Source organism: Fundulus heteroclitus, chromosome 2 (assembly GCF_011125445.2).
Source record: "Fundulus heteroclitus isolate FHET01 chromosome 2, MU-UCD_Fhet_4.1, whole genome shotgun sequence".
Lineage (NCBI taxonomy): Eukaryota > Metazoa > Chordata > Actinopteri > Cyprinodontiformes > Fundulidae > Fundulus > Fundulus heteroclitus.
This window is the reverse complement of record NC_046362.1, coordinates 33012818-33032740: the sequence shown is the minus strand read 5'-3', so window position 1 is coordinate 33032740 and position 19923 is coordinate 33012818. Positions and strand designations below refer to the sequence as shown.

General features: G+C 41.2%; 1 protein-coding gene across 1 annotated transcript in view; it reads left to right on the top strand.

Moving 5' to 3' along the window:
- The window catches only part of rpgrip1l (RPGRIP1 like), a 33748-nt gene extending 14774 nt beyond the window's left edge, over positions 1-18974 (top strand). Inside the window, exons 19-27 of the mRNA XM_036125607.1 lie at positions 112-395; positions 483-581; positions 3102-3164; positions 3654-3798; positions 5359-5456; positions 6308-6494; positions 11073-11157; positions 14833-14969; positions 18064-18974. Of these exons, the coding sequence (XP_035981500.1) occupies positions 112-395; positions 483-581; positions 3102-3164; positions 3654-3798; positions 5359-5456; positions 6308-6494; positions 11073-11157; positions 14833-14969; positions 18064-18167 (1202 nt within the window). The 3' untranslated portion in view covers positions 18168-18974. The remainder of the gene's footprint in view (positions 1-111; positions 396-482; positions 582-3101; positions 3165-3653; positions 3799-5358; positions 5457-6307; positions 6495-11072; positions 11158-14832; positions 14970-18063) is intronic.
- Positions 18975-19923: the final 949 nt, after the last annotated feature.

Below are 19923 nucleotides of genomic sequence, written 5' to 3'. Positions count from 1 at the left end.
TACTTATTTTTGTATCCGTTTTTGCGTTCATTTTATGAAGCTCCACCTTTGCTCCAGATGTTCAGTCTGTTTTTCTGGCTCAGAGAGGTTCAGTGTGCTCTTCGTCTTCAGGCGTCTTTGAGCTTGCTGATCCCTCGGGAAGACCCGCTGGCTGCCTAGAGGTGACGTTGAGCTGGAAGTTCGCCTACTGTCGCTCAGCAGCGGTCGGCGCGGCTGCAGAAGGGCCCGGATTGTTCTCAGAGCATCATGTTGGAGAGCTGGTCGATCCTATTCAGGAACCAGCGAATGCTGAGGCAGAGAAGACCGACCGACGGCTGGAGAATGTTGAAGAGATGCTGCAGGAGGAGATGGAAAAGCTCAGGAACCATAAAGCTGAAGCCCCTGCTGTTTCTAAAGTTAGAAATTTACCTTTGGCTTCTGTGATTAGGGAAAAAAAAGCTATCTGCAGAACAGACAGGTGTCCTCTTCTCTCTTACCATTAGGTGGCACTGCCCAGAATCAGAGGACAAAAGGCACAAGAGAAGGACGGAGCAGGGGCCAAACGGGTCACGTTTGTGGACACGACCCCTGCAGAAGACAAGGTGAGAGCTCACTGCAAAAACAGAACTAAAAACAAGTAAAATCTTCTTCAGATTAGTGTATTTGTCCCTGATTTGAGCAGGTAAATAAGATTATCCGACAATAGAAAGAGTAATTTTACCCCTAAAATAAGATAATTAGATGTAATGCACTTGAAATAAGTTGATGGAGATGAGTTCTTCCATTTTAAGTGCAAAAATCTTATTCCATTGGCAGATTATCTTGTTAACCTACTCAAATAAAGTACAAATACACTCATTTCAAGAAGATTTTAACTTATTTTTAGTGTAGTTTAGTCTGTTTTTGCACTGCTCTGGGTTCTCTGGGGCTGTTTGGAGCTGAATGCTCCATCTCTTCATGGAGAACTGAAGTAAGGAATGACTATTAACACAAAAAACATATAAATGTGAGCCTTTTTTACTATTTTAATCAGGATATATTGATATTAAAAACCTCTTTCTCATGGGAATCCCGGCCAAGAGGCGGCAACAAATAGAAAAAGTTACATAGTTAAAAGAAAACAACAGACTATGAAAAACAGGTACATGTTATTGAATCAGCCTGAAGAACCTTTAGTGTGGAAGTAAAAGCAGTCGGTGACATAAGTTCAGCTAATTTCAATGTTTTCTGAAGCAAGTTCCAGGAGGACGGCGCTGAGTGGACAAAAGCCTTCTCGCCCAACTCAGTCCAAGCAAAAGGGACAGAAAGAAGCAGCAAACTGTGTCAGTGAAAGTTATACGAGTCAACATTTCTCAGTGTGATTCCACTACAGATATAAGCTGGCACAAGTCCCACATATGCTGAAAAATTAGTTGACAATATCTGCCAACCCAACATTTTACCGACTCTTTTCTTTTTTGTTTCTTTGTCACAATCTTCCCTTCACTCTATTAACTTCAGCACCTCGGCCACGAAAAATATCCATTAGGTTCAGGTATCAGACAATGAATGACCATTTACCAGCTTTAAAAAAACAATCAGATCTGCTTCATATATTCAGAAACTCATCCATCCATCCATCTATTGTCTTTCTCTTACCCAAGATCGAGTCGCAGGGCAACAGGTCCAGGAGAGAAACCCAGACATCCCTCTCCTCAGCAACATCCTCCAGCTCATTCTGGAGGACCCCCAAGGTGTTCCCAGACCAGACAGGATATATACGTAGTTTCTTCTCACAGCAAGAAGTTCCTCAGTTAATATTCTGGCCAGGTCTTTGTGTGGAGTTTGCATTTTCTCCCCATCTCCACTAACCTGACCGTAGCCAGATGGATTTCGTTCCGCTTAGCTCCGCCTAGCTTCACTCAGATCCATCTGGGACCTCTCCCATAGAGAGTGATTTCTCCAACCAATTTTATTATCCAGCCAATCAGGACGCAGGGCTGGAGTTTCATAGATGTGACGTAGTGGAGAAGCGACCGTGAGATTCCAACAACAATGGCGGCTCGCGTCGAGGAAGCAAGCGTTAACATTGATGCTGCTATTTCTTCCGTGTTGTCCAATCTACCTAATATTGTTTCATTAAAAGAACATCAGAGAACGGCTCTGAAGGCTTTTGTTGGTGCAAACCATGTTTTCGCCCTTCTCCCGACCGGATTTGGCAAGTTTTGTTTTCAGGGGCGCGTCCCCAGCGGACGCGCCCCAATGGCGGAGCGGTTAGCGCAAACAATATTAGGAGGCCTTTAGTCCTCAACGCGGTCGGCCCGGATCGACTCCGACCCGCGGCGCTTTGCCGCCTGTCTTCCCCCCTCTTCCTGTCAGCTCACTGTCAATAAAACGCGTGCCACTAGAGCCGCAAACACTTAAAAAAAATTTAAAAAAAGTTTAGTTTTTTCCTGCGTCGCTCTCATCAGCGTCACGGGTTAGCTTCGGTGTGAGTGGTTGAAATAGCACGTCGATAAAGATGACAGACAAGTGGCTTATCCAATCATAGGCAAGGATTTTTGATAAGGCCCAGCCTGAAAAAAGGCAATTCCTATGGAGATGTCCCAGATGGATGTGAGTGAAGCTAGGCGGAGCGAAATTCATCTGGCTAGAGTCATTTTACATCTCCACATCGTTAGTCTGGATTTCTTCCCACATCCTAAAAAACCTGCATGTTGGGGTAATTAGCCGCTCTAGATAGAAATGAGTGTGTACACATTCCTGTGATGGACTGGTGTAGGAGATAGGAACCAGTACCCCGAGACCCTGCCTGAATTAATATGGAGGTTTTGGACGTGGCCATCCACTCTTAGAGTTATATTTTGAGAGCTGGTTAATTTATTGTTTGCTGATGCTCTGATAAATTATTTCCGTATTCCACATAAAGTTACAAATATGTTCATTTCGTTTCCCAAACTCTGTCCTCCTGCTGCTTCCTTCGGACGCTCCGATATCTTCTCTTGAGTTCAAGTCTTTATCGTTCACATGAGCAAAGAGTAGCATGTTTTCTGATTTTCACAAGTTTTCTGTCTCTTATCTTTAATGAATAGAAATGATTGAGACTCAGTTGGGTGTTTGTGTGTGTTTCTTTAATATTTAAGGAGCGCAGCTCAGCAGAGATTCTCCCAGAGAAACAGAAGGCGACGTTTGCACCTGATGTCCAGGTAAACTCATTTCAGTCGTGCAGACCATCACGGCTGAGGTCAGCTAGACTCACAGTGACTTGTATAAATCACTCCTCCTCTCCCCTGATGCCGACGCTGAACGGTTTGGTGCATTAAGTTACTTTCGAGTTTAAAGAACTTTAATCAGCAAAAACGGATCTAAAAATAAGTAAAATGTTTATAAAGTTAGTGTATTTGTACACTAACTTTAGTGTACAAATACACTAACTTTATAATGTATTTTAAGTGCAGGATGTCAGACATCCTGTACTTGAAATATGATGATGGAGATGAGTTGTTCCTATTTTAAGTGCAAAAATCTTATTCCATTGGCAACTAATTTTAAGAACATTTTACTTATTTTAAGTTCCGTTTTTGCAGTGTATACAGTTTACACTGCAGAAACAGAACTAAAATCTTCTTGAAATTAGTGTGGGCCACCTATTGCACCCGAGATTTCACCTGCCGCTCACCTGTTGGTCTTCGCAGGCGGCATCCAAAGCTCTTCAGAGCACAGCAGAAGAGGGTGACGACGATGATGAAGAGGAGGAGTCTCATGTTTCTGAAGGGCAGCTGGTTCAGGGGGCTCATTCCTACTCAGACGACTCTGACATCTCAGAGGAAATCATTGAAGGTCAGAATGTCGACCATTAAAATATTTAGATAAAGACTAAACTTGTGTCCTTCTTACTCATAAAGGTCCTATTGAAATTAATTTCCAGTTAATTAACTGAAAGAAAAAAAAATCAAGCAAGATTTTCCTGCTTTAACATGTAAAATAAAGACTGATCCTCTTTCAGCAGCTAAAGTAAAACAGACAGATCTGCATAAGAGATAATGACGGATCTCTAACCTGCTTCTTTCTGCACACAAGCATTTTGATCCGAGCTCGCGGAAGCAGAGGTTTACCCTGAACAGCTGGTGCTCTGACATTGACAATGAGCTCAATAAATGGGGAATCATACGCAGATAGTTTGCATGTGATTTTTTTCCCCTTGGAAATTAGTTTCCAAAACCGTGGAAGATCTTTTCTTCCTCTTGAAAAAAGAGATAAAGGCCGAGTCTTGCTGCCTCTTTTCTACTTTTATAGGATATTGCGCATTACACAGTTACAGAATCAACTGTGTCACAGCGATGATCTAATAATAAATTAGTTAATCTTGTGCTGTGCTATGCAGACTCTCTGTCTGCAATAATAAAGGTTCAGTCACCTCCAAATGCTGAATGCTCAGAGTGGCTGTAACCTTTTTCTTATTGATTTAGCAAAAAACAAATTAAACGCTTTGGGGGGGGCTGATGGTGTCAAACGTCCATCTCCAGATGCTCTGAAAATCATCATGTATGGGGGGGGGGATTATAACATAATAGGTAAAGTACAATATTCCATCGTAGTGGGTTATTGTGGAATTGCATCCCGATGTACATGCCCCATAAAAAGCAGGAGCGCATCAGACTTGTCACTCCTATAAAGGACTTTATCTTTCACAAAATAGCACACATTTCTTCATATTTAGTCACATGTATGGTATGTTTTTGTGGATGCACCAACATGCATGACAAAATTTGAAACATGACCTTAGTTTAACATTTTAGTTGTCAGACTTTTCCCTTTCGCTGACACGGACATCCATACAACCTTTTACCAGCCCTCTTTGCATCGGAGGAAAAATGGTCTGTTCAGATGAGAGTTCACACTGAGCCTGGTTCTGGTTCTGCTGGAGGTTCTCCTCCCTGTTAAAGGGGAGTTTTCCTCTCCACTGTCGCTTCATGCATGCTCAGTATGAGGGATTGCTGCAAAGCCATCAGCAATGCAGACGACTGTCCACTGTGGCTCTACGCTCTTTCAGGAGGAGTGAATGCTGCTTGGAGAGACTTGATGCAACCTGCTGGGTTTCCTTAGAGAGGAAACTTTCTGACCAACCTGGAGGATCTGATGAAATTTAACTTTGTAAAGAGCCTTGAGATGACATGTGTTGGGAATTGGCGCTATATAAATAAAATTGAATTGAATTTAACTGAAGGCAGTTTATTTAACAACGATCTGAAGCCCAGCTTCATCTTTATGGGACATGTATTGTTTGTTGTTTTTTAATATATCCTTAGAATAAATTTTAACCACGGCTGTCACACTGACTGCCAGACACAGGAAACGCAGCTTTATGTCCATCATGTTGTTTTAACTCCATCGTTCCAGATGTGGAGGAAGCTCCGGCATCTGCGGACCCTCAGAGAGAGTCCACACAGTCAGACAGCGATGACTGCATCGTTCAGGGACAGTCCACGGGGAGAAAGGTCAGTGAACGCCTCGCAGTTTCTGGACTAGCGGTGTCCAAAGTAGGGACATTTGTGGCCCTCTAAATGTTTTTGTCCAACCACAATTCAAGAAGCAAATGTAGATATTTTTAAATAAAAAAAAATTGTGAGGTACAACAGACATTATTTATTCCATTAACAATGTTTCTGCTAGCACTTTTTAATTGCGGCGTAAGGAAACCAAAAACATCACACTTTTACCCACAGGGACCCCCCCTCACACACTTTGCTCATTTCAGCAGAATCTTGCACGTCTCATAGTATAAAGGAAAATGTCACACAAAATTTATTTTTGCATTTTTATTTAAAATATATCCATATTTGTGTGACCCGTGGTCACGCTAAACTGGATGATTTTGGCCCTCGTAGCAGAAAGTTTGGACACCACTGGTTTAAACCTCAGTAGAACAGAAGGAGGATTTCTTCTAGCTGAGCTTAATCATGTTTTTGGGTGGTCAGCATGACTGGAAAAGCGCTATATAAGTTCAGTCCATTTACCATTTATGAGTTGGTTTATGATTCACAGGATTTACAAGCTGTTTTGTTCTTTCATTTTATTTCGTCTTTTAAAGTTATAAACTAGTTTCCTGTCGTCTTTACACTGAACAAATATATACATAAGTTATTTAATTTGATATCTAAAGGCTAGCTAGGTTTATTGGTGGCTTTCATTATAAATGCTGAAGAAGAAAGTCTGAATAACTTTAAAAAAGTTTCAATCAGTGAGCATTTTCCAAAGTTTGGTCTGTAAACTGAACCAAATTGTTGATTCTTACCGTTTTATTGGATTGAATCGGTGAATCAACAGTAAAACCTGTTCTGGTCCTCAGCTTTCCGAGCGAGTCCGGGTGGAGGTGGTCTCTCTGAGCCTGACGCCGCAGTCCCGGCTGGCGCTGGACGACAGTGTGGTTCGCCTGTTTGTGGAGTACAACTTCCTGGATCTTCCCACCGAGGAGACCCCTCTGTCTCTACCCAAACCCCCCCAGGGCCGGCTCATCAACTTCAACTACAGCAAAGGTGTGTCACTCTTTAGTCATTTCACACCGCAAAAACGGAACTAGAAACAAGTAAAATGCTCTTAAAAGGAGTGTATTTTTTCTTGATTTGTGCAGGAAAAAATATTTTGCACTTAAAATGGGAACAATTAATCTCCATCATCTTATTTCAAGTGCAGTTTATTTTAGGGGTCAAACTACTCATTCCATTGGCAGATAATCTTATTTACCTGCTCAAATCAAGGATAAATACACTAACTTTAAGAACATTTTACTTATTTTTAGACCCGTTTTTGCAGGCATCATCCGATCTTCCTCTGTGCAGAACGTTAGGCTGCCACAGTTGAGAGCCATCTCAAGCTGCCGTGATAAAACACACGCTTGCTGTTAGTGAACCAACTTAAGGTTGCTGGTGCTGGAGTTAAACAGGAAGTTTGTTTTGTTAATCATAGAAAATTTGTCAGAATATTAGATAAACTTAACACAGGAGAAACAAAGATTGGTATTATTAATTAATATTAATGTGCTTGATCATTTCATATTAAGAATTGGATGAAATCCCATCATATTGATTAGAGGCTCTCACTAGGCAGCAAGTGTCAACATGTGGACAATTAGCTGAGTCCTGAATTCCTGAAGCTTTTAAGCAAAAGAAGCAGCAGCAACATCATTGTATGTCCATCAAGCATATGGTAGTCTTCCCTCACTACCCCTCTGGTTACCCTGACCTCACTGGATCTGAACTGTACAAAGTCACACAGTGGAGGTGATGCTAAACTATGTCTGATTTTATAAATTAAACAGATGTTTTTGAATTTGTTAAGATTGTCCCAGATAAGTAACTGGTATTTCCTCAGAATACTACAGTGGTGGTAATGGTATGGTTTTTTTTTATCCAGTATTTTTAATGCTTGTTTGTATAATGTTTCTAATGGTTTTATTGTAGTAGAGTGAGTATTGGACTAGCTTAATAGACAATATGTTATGTGGGATAAAATCATGGGGAAAAAATATGATTTAGCAGCTTTAGTTGAAAGAAAATCTCTAATGAATCTGAAGTTTGCTAAACTGAACTTAATCCTGAATCATCAGATCATTTTACATCCCCCAAAACCTCAGAAAAATGAACTTTGTTGTCATGACCCCTTTAACAAACTTTATTTTGGCAATTATCCTAAATTAATTAATCAGACCCTGTTATGAAGACATTTTTTTGGCTATATTATTAATAATGTGAGTTTTCACAACATTGGTCCTGTCAGCTTGTAGATCTATTTTATTGATTAATAGGACGGATTTACCTAAAACTACCAGTTGTGTACCAGGTATTATGACTGGCTTCTCAGGGAAGTCCAGGTAAAATCTCAACCAGTGTATGACAAGGCCCTTATCAATAACAAGTTGTTTAAATATGAATAAAATTACTATATTTCCTACATTTCTGTACTAAATCCATCCATGAAGTATAAATTTGCTACGTTTGGGGTTCTGTATTATTTTGTAACTTCAGGTTAGTGATCATTGATGCGGGGAGCGATAGCCTAGTGGTTAGAGCGCTGAGCGTTTGCATCCTGGAGAGGCCCCAAAGGTTGGTGGTTCGAAACTCCCCAAGCAAGGCTCTTGACCACAGATTGCTCCCCGTGTGCCAGCACACTGCTCCCTAAGGGATTTGTTAAACTCAGAGACAAAATAGCCCTCTGTGGGACTATAATGGGAAATATTTATTCATTTATTTTCAATGATGGACGCTGATAGTTTATCTTTGCAGAGCGATTTTATAGAAAGCTCTTGGACTTCATTACAACCCAGAATGATGGCTGAATTTAAGCTTCTGGCTGTAATGAAACTGAGCCGAAACCGAGAAGTCTGTGAATTCGGAGGATTAGTAAAAACATATGTTCTAATGTTTTTTTTAATGTCACTAAATCTTTGAGCGTTTGAACCTCAGACGATTGTGATTTATTTTTTTAGCACAAAGTGAAGAAAACATCAGTGTCTTTCATGGATCTTGGATCTTTTGTTTCCTGTGAGTCTCCAGTAATAATAGTTACATCTGAAGTTAATTGTCTTTTTGCTGTAGCCTTTTCTACATAGGGCCACATTCGTTCGTTTAAAAGGACCCAAGATGTTTTCCCAAATTTACTTTGTGTGCCTTTGGAGTAAATTTCAACTGTCTGAGGTTGAATCCTGCAGGCTGAAGAGAAATAATGTCCCGCTTTTCACTAATGTCCCTCCCTTCCTGCTTAAAAACACCCGCAAGCCAACTGTGGTTAGATCACAGGTTCATTTGTTGTTCTTTGAATCTAAACCTGTGTGAACAGCAGAAATTTTATGGATTTTCCTGTGAGTTTGTTTTAATTGAAAACATCATTAATGTGCTGGCTTGATTAAGCGGAGTTAAGCGTGTTGTTGCGGATGTGCTCTGTTTCCTCAGCGACTCCCATCATCTTCCAGGGAATCGCAAGTGGAGCCAAAGCCAGATCTGTTGCTGAATAACATGAATATCTGTCTGTGGCAGCTGGGCAGCCAATGTTCAAAAACATAAATCATTAACATTTGTGCATTTTATTCTCTTCTCCAATGTTAGTTTAGTGTATAAAACTTTACATAATCTGGCCCCACAGCCTGTGGAAGTTTTTTTAAAATCATGGTGTCCAGAGGACACTGTCTTATAAACTTCAGAGAAATTGTTTTTAATAAAAAATAAAATAAACTTCAGATCCTCAGTATTTGGACAAAATGCCATTAACGCTACAGGGATGTGGAACTCATTACCTTTGACTAATTGAGAGAAACGTTGTGAGTAATCTGTTGCTGTTGTTTCTTACTGGTGCTTTTAATTTATTTATTCGTTTACATTTTGTAATATTCTGTACATTGTTACCTGTTTCTTGCTGCTGCCTGGGGACGACAGATGAAAATTAGCTTGTAGCTAAAGCTGGTTGGTGCAACACATTTGTTGTGCAAGGTCCCTGACAAATACACTGCAAAAAGAGAATTAAAAGTAAGTAAAATTTTCTTGAAATTAGTGTGTTTGTCCTTGAATTTGAGCAGCTAAATATTATCTGCCAGTAGAATTAAACTATTAAACTGAGATAATTAGAGATACTGCACTTGAAATGGGATGATGGAGATGAGTAGTTCCTATTTTAAGTGCAAAAATCTTATTCCATCATCTTATTTACCTGCTCAAATCAAGGACAAATACATTAATTTCAACAAAATTTTACTTACATCTAGTTCCTTTTTGCTGTATGAAAGAATGAATCAGAAATTATGCTGATGGAGCCTACACTGCAAAAAGGGAACTAGAAGTTGTCAAGGTTTTGTTTACCGATGAACTCAGGACGCACACACGGAACTAAAAGTTTGAGTCTTTATTGAAAGAAGTATGCTGGGTGGTGAGTGATGAAGACCGGAGGTTCAGGACTGCAGAAGGTCAGGGATGAATGTAATGGCAGGAGCTGACGGCCCGGAGACAGAGTCCACACTTGCTAGGTGCTACTCGGCTAGCAGGCCTCATAGCACTCAGGTTAGCAGTTCATTGGAGACACCAGGGCACAGAGCTGAGCTTCACCAGGGCGGCTAGTCAGGTTAGCAGAACTTGAGAGACACCAGGGCACAGAGCAGAGCCTTTCCAGGATGGCTAGTCCAGTTAGCAGTTCCCTGGAGACACCAGGACACAGAGCAGAACCTCTCCAGGAACAAACAGTGAACAAACAGTCTTTAGAGGGACTAACCTTAACAACAGGAGCAAAACAAAGCTTCCAAGGCAAAACGGGGACTGGCATGGAGAGGTGTGGAATGATGATGGCCCAGTGCTGAACTGAAGACAGAGGGAGGTTTAAATAGAGCACTAACAGGTGAAACAAGGGTCTGACTAATTAACTGGTAAATGATTATCAGGTGTGACTGACTGCTGAGGAGGTGAAGTGAAAATTGACAGAAAATAACTGATGACTGAAAACTAACAATAAATAAAGTCAAACCTAACCCAAAAGAGATGAAAAAATGAAAGTAACAGAAAAACAAAGCCAAACCAAAACTCAACCATGACAGAAGTAAGTAAAAATTTCTTGAAATTAGTATATTTTTCATTGGTTTGAGCTAGTATATAAGACTATTTGCCAATGGAATAAGATTTATGCACTTAAAATAAGAACAATTCATCTCCATCATCTTATTTCAAGTGCAGGGTATCTAATTATCTTATTTTAGGGGTAAAATATACTCATCCCACTGGCAAATAGTCTTATTTACATGCTCAAATCAAGGAAAAATATACTAATTTTAAGAACACTTTACTTACTTTTAGTTCCTTTTTTGCAGTGTAAATCAGCGGGAATCCTCTGAACTTTGAAGCTGTAGCAGCTGTCCTACTCTCAGTCTCACACGCTCACTCAGACTTTTTACATTTCAGGATTACCAATTTAGTAGAAATCAGTTTTAGTCAGGACTGATAACCAGAACATAAACTGCTCTTTTCAGATAAAGCTAACCAACCCGTTTCACAGTTTGAGGACGTGTTGATAACACCGGTAGAAATCGCTCTGTGCTCTTTGTGTTCGCCTGTTTCTAACACTTGTTTGTCTTCCTGCAGTGATTCCTGTGGATTCAGAGAACAACGGAGCGAGGCGACGACTGCTGAGGGAAGTCCTGCAGGGACGAAACCCTCAGATGGAGAGGTGAGGAGAGAAAAATGAGACAAATGAACATACTTCTATGACTCTACCTCCAAGTCAATTGAGCAGCTGAGCTTCCTGGATCCATTCAGATTTTACGGCGTCCTCTTTTGTGTCAGTCAGTCCGTTAAAACCTTCCTCAGATAATCCTCTAGAGAATCTAATTTATTTAGCCAAGCTTGAGGCTACAAACAAGGAGTTTGGCCTTGGACTCCATCGCTGGCATCGTGTAAAGAAACAGGCAGACAAGTAACAGTAAGCAGGCAGCAGCTACTCTCTATAACAGAAAAAGAAACGTTTCCACTGAAGTCCACCATCATCCCCACAGCCTTTAACGGGTTTTCCCCCCCGGTGGTTCTGGGCCCACCAGTGGACCAGCTGACCCACCTCCTGCCTGTTTGCTCTTCACTGTCCCGGATCAGACCGCTGACAGCGGCGGCGTCTGCAAACTTCAGAGATTTCATTATTGTACGGTGACAAGAGGAGAGCGCAGAGCCGTTCATACGCTGCTGAAATGCCTGGAAGAAGTCGAAGCCTGGATGGCATTAAATATTCTAGGTTTTAATGAAAAGAAGATCAAGGTCATACTTTTCCGCCCCGCTGGCTCTTGTGATGCTCACAATCTGAATGTTGGCTCCTTGTCTCCTCATGTGAGATCCACTGTCACTAGTTTGGGAGTGGAACTACACTGCAAAAACGGAACTTAAAATAAGTAAAATGTTCTTAAAATTAGTGTATTTGTCCTTGATTTGAGCAGGTAAATAAGATGATTTGCCAATGGAATAAGATTTATGCACTTAAGATAGGAACAACTCATCTACATGATCTTATTTCAAGTGCAGGATGTCTAATTATCTTATTTTAGGGGTCAAAATACTCATTCCATTGCCAAATAATCTTATTCACCTGCTCAAATCAAGGACAAATACACTAACTTTAAGAACATTTGACTTATTTTAAGATCCATTTTTGCAGTGTAGATGATGGTATTAAATTTGATGCTCAAATAAGTTCAGTTTTAAAAACTAGCTTTTTTTCCAACTCCGACAAGTTGACAAAATAAAAAATAAAAAGATATTTCTAGACAGGATTTTGAAGTCATTCGTGCTTTTGTTACCTCACATCTAGACCGTTGCAATGTTCTCTGTTTCGGTGTCAAACTCTGCAGCAGCACGTCTTGTAACACGATCTCACCGGCATGAGCGCGTCACTCCTGTCCTGGCTGCTCTTCGCTGGCTCCCTGTGAGCGACACAAGTGATTTTAAAATTCTTCTGTTTGTTTTTAAACGGCCTTGCTCCGAATTTCTCCGTCCTTGACCCTCAGCAGGCCTGATCATAACGAGTGTGGGGTATTTCTTCCTGGTTCTTCTGGAACGCTTTGAGTTTAAATACTCTGTTTCTACCTTCTAGTCCTCAGCAGCATTCCCGTAGTTATCCCTCAGATTGTTCTAGCTGTGTTTTCGTGTGTTCAGGATAAAAGTGTAGTCCTTCCTCCATGGTTGGGTGAAAGATTCCTTTGCTCTGCAGTGTTTTTTTATCCATCAGGAAACCACGGCCAGTCGTTTTCAGCCAAAGATACAAAAGAAACGTCAGCAGACCAATGCTTTGCTAAAGAGGCCCTCAGATGAAACTAGAGTTTTTTTATTTAGCTGAATTCTGCCACCCTTTTCCATGACCGTCTTACACAATAGCTCTTTTGTTCTAATGTTTTTATTATTATTAGTAGTAGTAGTAGTAGTAGTGTTGTTGTTAACGTTGTTGTTATTACTGAAGCTTAAACCCGTCAAAAGAACCATCATGAGAGCCACATCTGAGGGAAGAGTAGAGGCTGGCGGCCGATCTTTTTATCCTCTCACCAAAACAACGGTTTTACCTTTACAAAAGTTAACTGGAATCCACTGAAAGGACAAACAGAAGCCTTTGATGTGTTCCTGTGCCCCTAAAGGGTCACTATAATTGTTGCTTTAAGACGAGCTGCTCTGCTTCAGTTGTCTTGCTAAACAGCTTTGAGATTTCTCCTAGCTGAGCTGAAAAAGGCCGAGTCTGTCTCTAACCTGAAACATTTAAGATCTGAGGCAGTCTGGGGCCTTCACACAGAGCCTGGTGTGGGATTTAAATTGATTTTTAAACATTTACTAAATCAATAGTTTTGTTTCCTGATTTTTCTCATCACTGAATAGGTTTCACTCGTGGTATTTTCTTTTTTTTTTCAATTAATCAGACTATTTTACTTTATAATCGTTTGTGAATCCAGTCAGAGTCCGCCATGCTCTAAGGATGATGGCGAGTAACGAACTCAGCTGATCATGTGATCTGACAGAATGCTGACATCATGATGCTGTTCAGCCTCATCTCCTGGTTTCAGATCAGAAGCTCAACTGATCCCTGGCTGCAGCCTGATGATGATGAGGATGATGATGCTGGTGGTAGTGATGATGATGGCGGTGATGATGATGGTTGTGGTGATGATGATGATGATGATGATGACAGTGATGATGATGATGATGATGATAGTGATGATGATGATGATGATGATGATGATGATGATGATGATGATGGCGGTGGTGGTGGTGATGATGATGATGATAGTAATGATGATGATGATGGTGATGATGGCGGTGATCGTGGTGGTGGTGGTGATGATCACGATTGATGATGATGATGATGATTGATGACGATGTTGATGGTGGTGATGATGATTGATGATGATGGATGTGGTGATGTTAGTGATGATGATGATGATGATGATGAAGATGGCGGTAATCATGGTGGTGGTGGTGATGATCACGATTGATGATGATGATGATGATGATGATGATGATGATGATGGCGGTGATGATGATTGATGATGATGATGGCGGTGATGATGATGGTGGTGGTGGTGATGATGATGATGATGGTGATGATAGTGATGATGATGATGATGATGATGACAGTGATGATGATGGCAGTGACGATGATGATAGTAATGATGATGATGATGATGATAGTAATGATGATGATGATGATGATGATGGCGGTGGTGGTGATGATGATTGATGATGACAGTGATGATGATGATAGTGACGATGATGATGATGACAGTGACGATGATGATAGTAATGATGATGATGATGATGATAGTAATGATGATGATGATGATGATGATGATGGCGGTGGTGGTGATGATGATGATGGCGGTGATGATGATTGATGATGATGATGGCGGTGATGATGATGGTGGTGGTGGTGATGATGATGATGATAGTGATGATGATGATGATGATAGTGATGATGATGATGATGATGATGATGATGATGATGATGACAGTGATGATGATGATAGTGACGATGATGATGATGACAGTGACGATGATGATAGTAATGATGATGATGATGATGATAGTAATGATGATGATGATGATGGCGGTGGTGGTGATGATGATGATGATGGATGTGGTGATGATAGTAATGATGATGATGATGATGACGGCGGTGATCGTGGTGGTGGTGATGATGATGATGATGATAGTAATGATGATGATGATGATGATGATGATGACAATGATGGTGATGATGATGATGATGATGATGATGATGATGATGATGATGATGGTGGTGATCATGATAGTTTTGATGATTATTGTTGATGATGATGGATGATGATAATGATGATGATGATGATGTGTCTCCCGACAGGATCCGGTTCACAGTGGTGAGCGAGCCGCCAGAGGAAGAGGAGCAGGAGAGGGAGTGTGAGGATGTGGGCGTGGCCTACCTGAGCATCCCTGAGATCCTGGAGAAGCAGGAGGACGTGACGGAGGCCAGCCTGAGCGGTCAGCACACAATCACTCACACCTCCCTTCTTCTAGATTAGTCATTTCCAGAACGATCGTCTGTGTTGAATCCGGTGTGAGCAGCTCAAAAGCTGACTTGAGGTCAGTCACTGCCATCCCAGTGGGCCCTGGCACTGTCTTTATTATGTTTTCTGCAGACGGTTGTGCCTGACGCATAGCTGGGGATAAAGACCATTTTCTGACATGAATGCCGTGCGTGGAGGAATAGGAGCAGCAATTCCCTCATTTGGTTCAAAATCAGAATCACTAGAATCAGAATTTAGCTCAAGATGGTCTTCGTCTTCAGACACATCCTCCTCTGTTTTACTGCCGTGATCAACGGCGTCTTCCAGAGCCTCCTGGACTGTCATTATTTTTGTAAAGGTCTGCTGGTCAGAGTGTAATGTTGGTAGGACTGCAGGGAATCTTTTATATGTTCTGACCCTCCCCTGTAGACTGTCCACTAAATGTAAGAGGAGTTTTCCTGGCAGATGTCACTGCAAAAAGGAAACTTAAATTAAGTAAAATTCTCTTGAAATTAGTGTATCTGTCCTTGATTTGAGCAGGTAAATCAGACCATTTGCCAATGGAATAAGATTATTTGCACTTAAAATAACAACAATTCATCTCCATCTTATTTCAAGTGCTGGATGTCTAATTATCTTATTTTAAGGGTAGAAATTCTCATTGCATTGGCAAATAGTCTTATTTAGCTGCTCAAATCAAGGATAAATACACTTATTTTTAGATCCGTTTTTGCATTGTAAAAAGAGAAAATGTATAATTGTATGCATAATTTTAAGCAAATTTTACTTACTTTTAGTTACTTTTAGTTTTAGTTACTTTTAGTTTTAGTTACTTTTAGCAGTGCATAAATGGTTCCCGTCAAAAGTCATAACATCATCACCTGTGTGTGTGTGTGTGTGTGTGTGTGTGTGTGTGTGTGTGTGTGTGTGTGTGTGTGTGTAAGTAAATAGGGTGAAATTTGTCTCACAGTTGCAAAGAAAGAAACACATTTCTGACACCCTTTTTACCTCCAGTTTGCCTGCTGGGTCAAACTGACCCGAACAGTATCCGTGTGATATAAACATGCAGGGCGTGGTTGCAAATATGTGAGATGAACCATTTTTATTATTATATGTTCATTACACTAATTAGGGCAACCAGAAGAAGTTTCATGCTGAAAAAAATATTTTTAACTATTTATCCTTGAGCTTCAAACTTTAAAACGGGTCCATTTGACAGGAGGGTTTTTCAAGCTCTGAATAACATCTCCTCTCACATTAAGCTTAAATTTCTGCTGGTTTTCTACCTTTTTTTAACTGGTTTAAAATAGGGCTGGACGATAGAGAAAAAAAACATATTGATAGATTTTAAGTGCAGCCCTGGCCGTTTTATGTTGCTAACAACCTATTTTTAAATAAAGAACACTCAAACACTGAATTTAAACTCAACCCTTTATTCAAACAACGTTTTACCAGAATTACGGGCGCCTTGGCCCCCTGGCGCATTGGTTGGCTTCGGGTTTGGGGCGGGTTCCCGGGCGTGCGCGGGCCCACTCCCGGCGGCCTCTTCACGGGGCCTGGCCCCCCGGGGGGCGGCCGGGGCCCTCGTCGCGGGGGCGGGGCGCCCCTGGGGCCTCTGGCCCTCAGGGCCCATGGCCAGGACCACTTCAGCGGGGCTGGCTGCCGGCGGAGCCCACGGGCTCGTCTCCGCGGCTCTTGAGGGCGTCGGCATTGCGGTGGCTGGGGGATTTCCTCGGGGTCGTCTCTGCTCCTTCCTTGGGGGGGGGGTTGCAGATATCCTGTGTCGGCCCCTCCTGGGCGACCTGCTTTAGGGACCCCTTTGGGAGTCCGGGGTTACGGGTCCCCTGACGCCTGCCTCTGTGCTCGGGGAAGGTGGGTCTTTGGTTCTCCACAATCACTATCAAGCTATTTCTGGATAATCTTCACCTAAACTAGTGCACTTTCACATCTTCCACTGGTGCTGGGTCCCAGGTATTAAGTGTTCACTTATATACAGTAATCTTATAATTTATTTATTTATTTATTTATGTTCTTTCACTTTCTTTTTTCAAATATCACATTACACATGTCAGCTTACATAATAATATATATGATTTAGCAATGGCATCTAGGTGTTATTAGAGTGTATCTGTTGCTTTATGTCTGTTGGTTGTGCTGTTCTTTTTGTGTCTCTTTCCAGGTGATGGAGCAGACAGAGGACGTTTTATCATTCTCTTCCTTTTATCTCTTCTTTCTTTCACCTCTACTCTTTTTTTTCTTTTCTTTCACTTTTTGTTCTTCCTTTACTCTCCCATTGTCATGTCCATATAATTTGAAATTCTCCTTGCAGGAATCATAATAAAGCTATTTACAAGCATAAATCAAGTGGAGCACTATGGGGAAAGCTGTTCGCTCCACTTGTAAAAGCAAAATCTGTCGAGCTCTATCTGGCATTGAGACATCAATTCCTATTGCCATATTGCTAGACAGGACCCTGGGGAAAAAAAAAAAAAAAAATGAAAAAGAACGCGTGCTCTCTGAACTCTTTGAAGGGGGCAGGGCTTGGTATTTGGGTCTGTGATGTGATTGGTTGGGAGGATGTAATGACTGTTATATTAACCTACATGATAGGCTAGAATGCAAAACAGAGGAAAACTGTTCTATTTGAACTTTTTATTGACACTTTTTCTATGGTCGATATATATTGTTATTGAATTATCGTCCAGCCCTAGTTTAAAACCAGTCGCTTCATGCATGCTCAGTATGAGGGATTGCTGCAAAGCCATCAACAATGCAGACGACTGTCCACTGTGGCTCTACGCTCTTTCAGGAGGAGTGAATGCTGCTTGGAGAGACTTGATGCAACCTGCTGGGTTTCCTTAGAGAGGAAACTTTCTGACCAACCTGTATAATCTGATTCAATTTGACTTTTGGAAAGAGCCTTGAAATGACATGTATCATGAATTAGCGCTATATAAATAAATAATAAATAAAAAATCTGCAGCTCTGTCAGAGTTTATCTGCCTATTTCTGCAGGTCTATGTCTGTTCTGCTGCTCAGTGCTCTGTGTCTCTGTGTGTTTGCTGCAGTGCTGGACGTGGAGGACAGCAGCGAGGTGGTGGCCCGGCTGACCGTGTCCATGGAGGGACTCGAGGCCCTGCGAGCCATCATGGAGGACCAGGACGTGGAGTGAAGCTGCTGCTGCTTTCATCTGGATGAGCTCCAAGAGTCCAAGCTTGATCTCAGGAGGATTCTTGATGCCTTCAATGGTCTGTTGGCTCCTTTTATGCCCCAGCTGTGAAGCGGTATCAGGTTAAAGCATGCAGGTTTGACTCTGTCACGGCTCTGAAGGTCCAAACTGAAACATCCTCCGTCCGCACCAGAAGAAACATTAAACTGCCCAGCTGGAACCAACCAAGGTGCTGTTGCAGGATTTTTTCCTTCAGCCTCAGATTGAAAACTGGGAATCAGTCGGTAGATTTGGCTCCAGAACTGGGACGACACGACCCGTCAGCAGCTATCTGTAAATAAAATCATTAATTTATTAGCACTTCATAAACAAAATCTCTGAGCCATTTTTGCGTCTCTGATCAGATCGGTCACTGCCAGCCAGAAGGAAACAGGACGGCTCGTCTCAGAGGGAGAACATCATGGTGTTCTCCATGTTTTGGGTGTTGCATCTTCCTGCAGAGTGTGAACTCTTTGGACTGTTTGTCTGTAGAAGCTGCACTGGAAGCCGTTATTCTGCAGGTCCGTTGGAGCTGTCGCTCTGACCTCCATGCCGGCGGATCATCTGAGCTGTAGTTCATCCTCAGGTGGATCCTCCTGCCTCTCTGACAGGTGAGAAACACCTGAATGTTTCCCTTCAAACCATGAGAAACAAGCAAATCAGGTGGTTCAGCCCTGCTGTCAGGATCGAAAACCAACGTCTGTTTTGTGCCTTAAATTATTTTACTGTGCAGTTTTAAATGAACTTCTAATAAAACTTGTTTCTTCAGAGCATGAGAGTAAAAACTTGTGACTTATTAACGCTCAGAACGACGCGGAGCATTGGTTTCATCTCACTTCGAAACTGAAATTTGACTTTCTTTATTTTGAGCAGTGTTGTATAAAGTACTGAAATCTCGGAGTCAAGTAAAAGTATAGGTACCTCTCCAAAATATGACTTTGGTAAAAGTCCAAGTCACTGACTGAAATGTTACTTGAGTAAAAGCTTTAAAGTATCTGAAATGTCTTGTACTTAAGTATGAAAATTACTGTAAAAATAGATGTACTCAAGTAATGTAATAAAAAGTATAAGTAAAAAGTAAAACAAAGCAAATGCAGTTTGAATGACATTTTTTACATTTTGGTAAACTTTGAAGGTCAAATTCACTTAAAATAATATAAACAACCAAGTGCAGGAGACATTTAGACAGAAAATACAACCTTTTTGTAAGCTTTGAGTTTTTCTTTTTCAAGTAAGGTCAGTGCTATGCACTTTAAAATTGTACACAACCAAGTGCAGGTAAAATTTAGACCAGGGGGTGTATACTAAGAACATGGTTAAGTGATAAACCAGGTTTAGTTAAACTACAGGAAGTGGTAAACCTGCTAATATATACACCTGCAGGTTATCATTTAGTTAAGAAAATTAGGACTCTCTGCTATTAGATGCTTTACCTATAACACAAGGTTAATTCAACCTGATTTACCACTGAACCAGCTTCTTATCCTGTTGGTGGTGATGAACAAACCCAGACAAATCCCGACTTTGTCGCAGTCAATCAGTAGGTGGGGTCAAAACACTTGCGTGCGTGAGTCTCTCTCTCTCTTTTTGTAATGAGTAACTAAACCAAACATTGAAAATGTATTGGAGTAAAAGTATGCAATTAAGTTCAGAAGTATAGTGAAGTAAAAGTAATCAAAAAATTTTATACTCGAGAAAAGTATAAAGTACTCCAAAATAT